At 35.0% G+C, this 8,699-nt stretch overlaps 1 protein-coding gene across 6 annotated transcripts in view; it reads left to right on the top strand.

Moving 5' to 3' along the window:
- The window catches only part of LOC108754588, an 11,291-nt gene extending 2,613 nt beyond the window's left edge, over positions 1 to 8,678 (top strand). For 5 of the 6 annotated variants that reach the window (XM_018497030.1, XM_018497027.1, XM_018497028.1 and 2 more), the window contains 13 exons: positions 1,230 to 1,426; positions 2,070 to 2,211; positions 2,318 to 2,414; positions 2,524 to 2,718; positions 3,110 to 3,262; positions 3,352 to 3,628; positions 3,718 to 3,993; positions 4,071 to 4,278; positions 4,936 to 5,123; positions 5,207 to 5,496; positions 6,262 to 6,495; positions 7,108 to 7,290; positions 8,099 to 8,678. In XM_018497030.1, the coding sequence (XP_018352532.1) occupies positions 1,279 to 1,426; positions 2,070 to 2,211; positions 2,318 to 2,414; positions 2,524 to 2,718; positions 3,110 to 3,262; positions 3,352 to 3,628; positions 3,718 to 3,993; positions 4,071 to 4,278; positions 4,936 to 5,123; positions 5,207 to 5,496; positions 6,262 to 6,495; positions 7,108 to 7,290; positions 8,099 to 8,257 (2,550 nt within the window). In that variant the 5' untranslated portion in view covers positions 1,230 to 1,278 and the 3' untranslated portion in view covers positions 8,258 to 8,678. The remainder of the gene's footprint in view (positions 1 to 1,229; positions 1,427 to 2,069; positions 2,212 to 2,317; positions 2,415 to 2,523; positions 2,719 to 3,109; positions 3,263 to 3,351; positions 3,629 to 3,717; positions 3,994 to 4,070; positions 4,279 to 4,935; positions 5,124 to 5,206; positions 5,497 to 6,261; positions 6,496 to 7,107; positions 7,291 to 8,098) is intronic. The other variant, XM_018497032.1, reaches the window with a different exon arrangement.
- Positions 8,679 to 8,699: the final 21 nt, after the last annotated feature.

The raw sequence follows: 8,699 nt of genomic DNA, 5'->3' as shown, positions 1-8,699 counted from the left end.
TTAACCATGTTTTTCTATATACTTATATAAATATTTAATATTTGCTTTTCTAAATGAAATTCTATTTCAGAGTAATGCTACGTGGAAAGAACAATTTGGCTGAAATATCTAAAAATTTAAATAGTTACAGATCTGAAAATAATTTTATTGGATCGTCAAAATAATTACGTGGAAATCTCAAAATGATGAGTAACGATGCACAAAATTTTAACATTTTAGCAACCAATTTGAGTATCTTATATACTTATTTTGGTAGTTCAACACAATTATTTTCAAATCTGAGTCTATATATTTGGATATTTAAAACCATTCTTGTATCGTTTCCTTACCTTAAAAGTGACATAAAAAAATGTGACTTTTAAATTATTATCACGAATGAGTCAAGTAAACGTTACTCAAATCAAATATCAAAAGTGAATTAAAATCGTCATAACAAAAATGGTGATTTTTTTTAAGAATTATGAAATAAAAAAATAACAAAAATATCTTATTAAAAATATACAGTGAGAGTAAAAAGTATTCGTACAAGGAAATTTTCTAGAAAAAAAATCTTATTTGTAGAAAAGTAAACATTAATCATCAATTTTATATAATGAATACATTCTTACATTAACAAATGAGCTTCGCATATATTCTTGATTTTAGAAGCTACCTCGAATACTTTTTGAGCATCCAAACAATACAATTTTTAATTTTCATTTATTTTTCAGATGACATATTTTCTATAATTAATACACATCTTTTTGGTATACATAATTTTAAGAAACACAGTTTGTTTTACAGTTTATTTTATTCTTTATAAAAAAAATTGTTAATTACACAGCAAGAAATGATTGTCAATTAAACGTCGAATTGGTGTTGAAATCATCGTATCAATATTGATTCAACATCAATTCGATGACTCATTTCTCACTGAATAATATTTATTTTTTAAAAATAAAATATTTTTTAAAAATATTTTCTCTGTACGAATACTTTTTACGCTCACTGTATTCCTTTTGCTGATATTATTTGATTAGTCAATAGTCTTCCGATAGGTTAAAAAGTATTTTTTTCTAGAAAACTTACAATTTTTTGTATATCATTTTTGAAGTAAAGAAGCGATGTCTAAGATGGAAAAATAGATTGATAAATAATCAATTATATAATATCGTATATAGTAAGTAATAACGAAGTTCGTAATTGCTTTTATGGCACATTGAAACATACAATGCATTTGTTTCGTTCAGCATAAGCCTCGATCCCGAGGAAGACGTGCAAGACCCCGACCTATTCTCCATGTTGGGAACCTTCCTAGACAATGATCTCGATCTCGCGGAACGAGAGCAAGTGTTCACGAAGACAATACCGCGAATAGTGGAACAGGCGAAGGCCTTAAAATCTACAAAACCCCCTCAAGGCTTACACTTTAGTCTCCAGCAGCAAGGTACCGCGAGATTCAATATTCTTCAAAATATTGTAGTCATGTAAAACAATACCTTATTATTCAACTATTTTTAACGATCTTACAAATCGGCACTTGCATGATAAATATACATATGTTATATCTATCCTGGTGGAAATTTTTATTGGACTGTCCAAATAATTACGTGGAAATCTCAAAATGATGAGTAATAATACACAAAATTTTAACAACCATTTTAGCAACCAATTTGAGTATCTTATATAATTATTTTGATAGTTCACAACACAATTATTTTCAAATCTGAAAATTATATTATATTATATAATTTCTTAGAATTTTTCATGATTTTTCAGAATTTCTATATAATTTTATAACCTTTTAGAAACTTTCTCAGTTTTTCTTCATTTTGGAACTTTCAGAAATACTGAGAAAGTCTACAGCTTTTCTAGAATTCTTTTATACGTATATGTGAATTCTGAGATTCTTCGATTTTTCAGTCTATAATTTCCGAAGAATACTCAAAATCTAAAGAAACATTTTTCAGAAATATTCATAAATGTCAAGTATCAAAACCTTTTAAAAATATGAGAAATTATGAAACATTTTCTTACTTGTAAGATAGAAGTAGAATTCGATAATATAAAAATGAATTCATCTTACGTAGGCGACAGCGTCGAATACAGTTACGCTTTCGTCTCCTCTTTGATCGCGAACGCATTCTTCTCAACGTATCCGAAGAGAACAGCAAAGACTCACCCTACATTACGCGATTTCAATTTCACAAATTTCTTCAGATACCTCCACAAGTGAGTTATTCCCGAGCACGTCAAATCGTCACAGAAATCTGCTACTTTGAGTTTAAGAGAGAAAGCGAGATAAATTTTTAAATATTTTATCCATTTTATTTTCCAGAAATGCACAGAAAGCCAAACTCAAAAGTATTTTTCATTATTATAATTATCTCGAGACGGAGCATGCACTCGATGGCTGTCTAATAATTTCTAGGCAGGTACGTAATGTACGATTCAATTGATATATTTTCTTTCTTATTTCATATATATATATATTCTAAAATCTTATTTTCTTTTTACAAAATATAAAACTTAATAATTTCGCAGGTGATGACGTCTAAGCAATGGCTGACAATCGAAGATTGGTTGGAAAGTAACATACCTTTGTGTCCGTTGACGATACGTCACGAGGGACGGTTGGAACGAGTTGAGGCGGAATCAAAAGTATTACAAGTTTGTTTCGCGAATGCTAAAATTGGTGGCGGTGTGCTGGATGGCGATGTCACGCAGGAGACTGTACATGTAACTAATTAGAAAAAATTATTATTATAATTATAACTCTTAAGCGCCAAGAATCTTCTTAATTATATGTCAGTACTTTGATGATTCTAGAACTCAGAGAAAAAATAAACACAAATTGTTTAGGCTTTATTTTACGACTTGTATAAATTAGAGAAAATTTGCTAAGTGTCTCTTTCAATTAATTATTAAAAAAAAGCTTATATCTATCCTAGATATAAAGATCAAAGAATTAATTTGAATAAATTACAGATCGTCTCCAGGGTTCCCATCCGTCTTGGAATTATTTTCTTTGCTCAAACTCCAGATTCATTCTTCAATATATTGACATATATAATTAAAATTAATGTGTGTAAGTATCAAATCGAGATTGTAAATTTGATTCTTTCTATAGGTAGCGACACATCCGGAAATACTCGCTGCGATAATATCCGTCGAGGCCTTAGAAGACAACGAAGTACTAATAATCGAGGGTGTCAGGCACATGTCGAGGATAAACGATCCGCGGCATAAGGCGATATTCGAGGGTATCTCGAAGCCGAACGTGGTGAGTGAAGTGCGGGATCTCGGATTCGCGCGGATTTTCACGCTATCTGCGATGGGAAGGCAAACAATCGTACAGTTTTCCGAGCGCAGGTAACGGTCTGCTGCATAGATCCCGAGGACTACTCGCGATTGCCGTTGACGCAGTACGAGGAGGACAACATCTTGAGGGAGATGAACAAGTCGCTGCTGGGATTTCGTCAGAGGCACGTGCCCAGCAGCCCCACGGATCCGATCAAGAGTGAACTGGAAGCGGAAATCGGCCTGGGCTCCCGCAGATTATCGCCGATCGGCGAGAGCTTCAGCAGCACGCCGCCGGAAATGGAAGGCGAGGACAAAGTTTTCGCAACGAGCAATAATTCCAAGACAGGTGGGAGACCGCGTATAATTTTCCGTGCATAATTCGCTAAAACCAGGTCTTTCGCTGTCTACGATCTGCCTATTTTCTTCTACGGATAGATAAGCAGGTTCTCTGCGACGAGCGACACAGATTGGAGAACACGACGGAAGTGCGTAGCAGGCCTAACGGTAAATCAATGAGACCGCCTAGTCCTCACAAGGTGTGCAAGGACGCAAGTTACACGAACCGAAAGAACAGATTCATCGTGCTTGGATCTAGCGGCGAGGTACTGCCGGTGACGCGACAACTCGGCCAGATGTCGGTTTATAGCAGTTGCAACAGTCAGAGCACGGATAGTTTCCACAGCGCTAAGGAGACCATCGACGAGGAACCTGGTACGATAAAATAACTATGGGATGATTTATAGAAAGAAAATAAAAATGTATGTTTCTATTAATTGAATGATTTTCAGAGGAAGAAGAGCAAAAGGTGACCAAACGCTACAGCGCGCAATTAGATACCCCCGAGAGAAGAGGAACCTTCGCACAGCGACTAAAAGACGCTCTCAAGCGAGAAAGTACGGCGACGGGAGTGACTTCCTCGAATACTTCTTCCAGCGAGAGCAGTTATGCCGTTGGTATAAGCGTCAGCGGTAGCCATGTCGGCGATCAAGACATCAAGTGAGTCAAAATTCATAAAAAATATTGGCGCAAAAATTACTCCTGAAAAAATATTAATATATATTAAAAACTTGAACAGTTCAACGATAAAAGCAATTAAACGATGAAAGATAATATTTTTAATTATATTACATGAAAAGAACGGTCTTTCTGAAGGATCTAAAAATTTAGCTAGATACAGATTTGCAAGTAAATTTGTTGGATTATCAAAATAATTATGTAGAGTTTTAAATGTTGATGATAATACTGCAAAAGATTTCATTTTATTCTAGCAATTACTTTGTAATTATTTGATTAATAATTATTATTAGATTCGTCCATCTGCAAAATTTTCCCAAAACGGCTTTTCAAATTCTATTTTCGACAACAGATATTCAACAACTTTAGTTCTATTAAGGCAAAATATGAGTTCAATGAGAAAATTACATATATATAATATCATATTAATAATATGTTTTATATTTTTAATGTTCTTTTAATACAGGTTACAGATTTGTCGTTGTACTACTTAATCCGTTGTAACAGTTTATTTTGATGCTTCAAACAAAATCATTTTCAAATCTATATCTAGCGAAGTTTTCAGATACGTAAAACTATTTTTTTCAATACTTTTTATGTTATCATTTGGATTGACTTTTACCAAACTCAACTTTGTAGATTGAGAAGAGGAGGTTCGAGGGGTTTCGTTTTGCGGGACGAGACAGTGGACGAAGAGTTCCTGAAGGAGTCTTTGGAAGCAGAGCAAAAGTGGCTTGGCCGATTCCGGCAGAGTCAGGGGCCTATGTTTCAGAGGAAAGACACGAGTGCGAGCAGCAAGTATAGTTTCAGCACCGAATACAATTCTGGCGAGTATAATTTGATAAAAATCGTTTAAGCACATTGATTCCTGGCGAGATGAATTGAAAAAGCTAAACTTTCACGCTCGTAGATTTCTGTTCAGAGCTGGAGGAGGTTTACGAGCAATTGTCAAAGTGGCTGGAGGATCCGATAGTGGCGGACGAGAACCGGGAATTAGATGCGAGAGATCGGGCGGTTGTACGATTCGCCGGTTCACTTCTGAAACGCGCTCTGAGCGAATCGTTCGCCGGCGTGCCGGTCCAGGAGGGCGAGCCGCAGCCGTTCATCGACGCTGACGTAAATCAGCAGCACAAACTGGCCTTGGCTGTGAGGAGCCTCAGCTTGGAGCTCGCTCGACAGAAAAATCGGAGACAGCAATCAGTAAGAAATAAATTCGATTAAACACGTTACATGTTCTTTGCGAAAGAGATACCTGAATTAGTAGAAAGTAGAGTTCTGGATATTCAAAGCTTTAGTAGAATAGAAAGACTCAAGTTTTTAGTTTCTCGCGATAAAATTCACTTTGTAATAAATAATCACGAATACGATCGCGACTTCTTTGATTCCTGAAAGAAAGCACTCAAGAAAAATAAAAATTTCCCAGCCAACTAAAAATCGTATAATATCAATGTTATGATTTCGTACTCAACTCAAATATAACTGTCATGTAACATTATGTGGTATATTTATTATTGAGTGTGAAATTATAACATTGAGCACATTCAACGGACTCAACAATCTGAGTGAACGCTCGCTATTATCGATATATTCTTTTAGATCATCCAATCAGAATTTTAGAAGAATACATCAATAGCAGCAAGCGTTCACTCAACTGTTGAATCTACTGAACGCAGCTATTGACATATTACTTTTAGTTGGTTGATTGAGTTATTACTAATTGCTTCAGTCTTCATTATATTAAGTCGAAACTGCTTTCTTTTGGGAACTAAACAAACTTGAATTCGTGTTAAACATACAGATACACTTGTATTATAAAAAACATACAGATATACCTTTGTTATGAGCAGTAAGATGGAATGAGAGACAGTCCGAATCGATTTGGTCAAGCGAAGCTAATCTAACGTAGAATAATCGGTAAAAGAAAAGTTTCGAGTTTGGACTATAGGCAGCCGAAATGCTATACAGGTGTCTGAGTCCGAAGACGTAGATTGCTACGAGGACGCCTCGTGCGAGATGGTAAGAGAGGCGAAGGACGCTCAACGTAGGAAACTTTGGGCTGTCACGGTCACGTCGGAAGTGTTCCAAACGTTGGTCGATGATCATACGACCGTACGCCTGTCTACACCGCCCATGTCCGAGTCGGGACAGACGGCGAACGAGCGTGAAATCCGCGAAGCGAGCACGCTCAGTGTCTCGCAGGTGATTCTGATGATTTGATCGCATCACGTGTACAATCGCAATGCATGAGACAGCAACTGTGTTCAATCCGTTATTTAAAATCGCTTGGATAAAGAGCATTTTTTGTGGCTTCGGCCAAGATATAACTTGTCGGGATAAGACTGTCCGACATGTCTTCATTTCTTCTATTTTTTAAATTCTTTTTTGTCTTTCGACTTGATGCATGACGCGCGGATTGAGATCAGCATCTTCCTCGTGTTCAAAATCCTTAGAGAACTAATACATTTATCTGTCTCTCAATCTATCCGACTTACAGTTCTTCACTCACACATTTCTCATTCTTTTGTTCTATTTGTTATTAACCATCAAGAGCGAAAATATCGTCCATATACATATTTTTCTCTTTATCGTTACGATAAAAGGCAGAATAATTTTCTATGTGAACTAAAACGATAATAACCATTTAGCTTTGTATGTTACGTGTATCTCTAGAAATCTTAATGACATCCGATAATTACGTTCCCAGCGGCAAGAATTTAAAAAATCTTTACTAATTATATATATTATGTCAAGAAACGTTGATGTGCATGGCGATAAAATAATTTATAATAGATTGTTTTATCATGTGCGTAGTTGCCGCACGAAAGTAGTCCCCAAGGAGGAGGTTTACTGCCCGTGGCTACCGGCAACTGGGGATGCGGAACTAGATTAAAAGGCGATCCGCAACTGAAACTCGTTATTCAATGGCTTGCTTCCTCTCTGGCAGGAACACCAAGATTAATCTATTACACCTCTGGCAATCCCAGTCTATCCAAGGTAAAGGAAATAACATTATTCTATTACATTTATTGTCTAATCAGGGTGTTTACTGATTAATTTTATAAAAAAATTCCGTGAGAATTCCCCGATTTTTCTACTAATTTCTAAATAAATTATATTTGAAAATTAGTAGAAGACAAGCACTCTACAAATCTATAGTAAAGTAATATAGGAAAGGGTATTGCGATATATACATACAGCATTTTAATTAGCTATTCTATTCTGTAGAATATTGTTTTCTATTGTCTATTGTTCTATTGTTTTTTTTATAAACTAGCGAGACACGCGAGAATGTACGTAAATATACATAACGTGCCACATTTATTGCTAATTGATTATCAATATTCTGTTATTGAGAAAAAATGATGAAAGAAATGTTTTCAGAAACAAACAATTTAAACTTAAAAAATAAAATTCCAAACATTTCTCTAAATTCTAATAAAATTCCATAGAAATTCCTGGACCTTTTTTTATCAAAGATAAAAAAGAATTTTTCTAAAAATTTCAGATTTTTTCAAATAGTAAACACCCTGCTAATGATGACTCACACTATACTGGATTATATAATCCGGCATCTAACTATAGCGGCATATTATAATTAATTTTGACAATGAAATAATATTCTATTAAATAATGTGTGACAATATTATTAACTATTTAACCGTTTAAAATATTTATATGCTTTTATATTTAATTTTACTAATTTTATGTATAGCAGCTTTTTTATTGTATATTAATCTAGTATAGTGCAAGTGACTGAATGCGCCATAACTATTCATCGTTCTAGCTAAAATTTCAATTTCAGTTAGACACTGTGAGCAGAGTTCTGATAGACAGACGTTGGTCGGTGGGTGATCTTGCTGCCGCGACGCTGAGGTATGCCATGCACACGATCGAGGAACGGATGGAAGGAAAGAATAGTCTTTTCGAGGAGATCATCGGGATGGATAAATCGAGTCCTTAGCCCGATTCGATGCTGTCCGTTCTGGTGGACGTGTTAGCTACCATGATCGAAGACAGCCTACTGAAAAACTAATAATATATTACATATATATCTCTTCCGAAAAAGGAACATACAAAAGGAAAAGAAACGAACGGGTACTTGACTATAGTTAGATAAGATCGATAATTAACTCTAATTCGTAGTCTTAGATGAAACATGTTATACGAGTTTTATTTTGGCGAAAGAGAGATTGATTCAGTTTTATTTTTTTTCTTTTTTGTTCAAATTACTACTCTCGTCTAGCATATCAAAATGATATCAGGCAAATTCGCACAATTCATTGTACAAGGCAATATATCAAATAGGAAAAAAATAGTCGCTGCGATATTTTCTATAGTCTATGTATGTAGCGTATCGTGCTGTCGAATCAAGTTATATTATAGGGATCGTGTCACATTTCCGC

This window comes from Trachymyrmex septentrionalis, unplaced genomic scaffold, assembly GCF_001594115.1.
Source record: "Trachymyrmex septentrionalis isolate Tsep2-gDNA-1 unplaced genomic scaffold, Tsep1.0 scaffold8, whole genome shotgun sequence".
Classification (NCBI taxonomy): domain Eukaryota; kingdom Metazoa; phylum Arthropoda; class Insecta; order Hymenoptera; family Formicidae; genus Trachymyrmex; species Trachymyrmex septentrionalis.
Note: the sequence above shows the minus strand (reverse complement) of the source record. Positions and strands in the feature narration are given on the sequence as shown.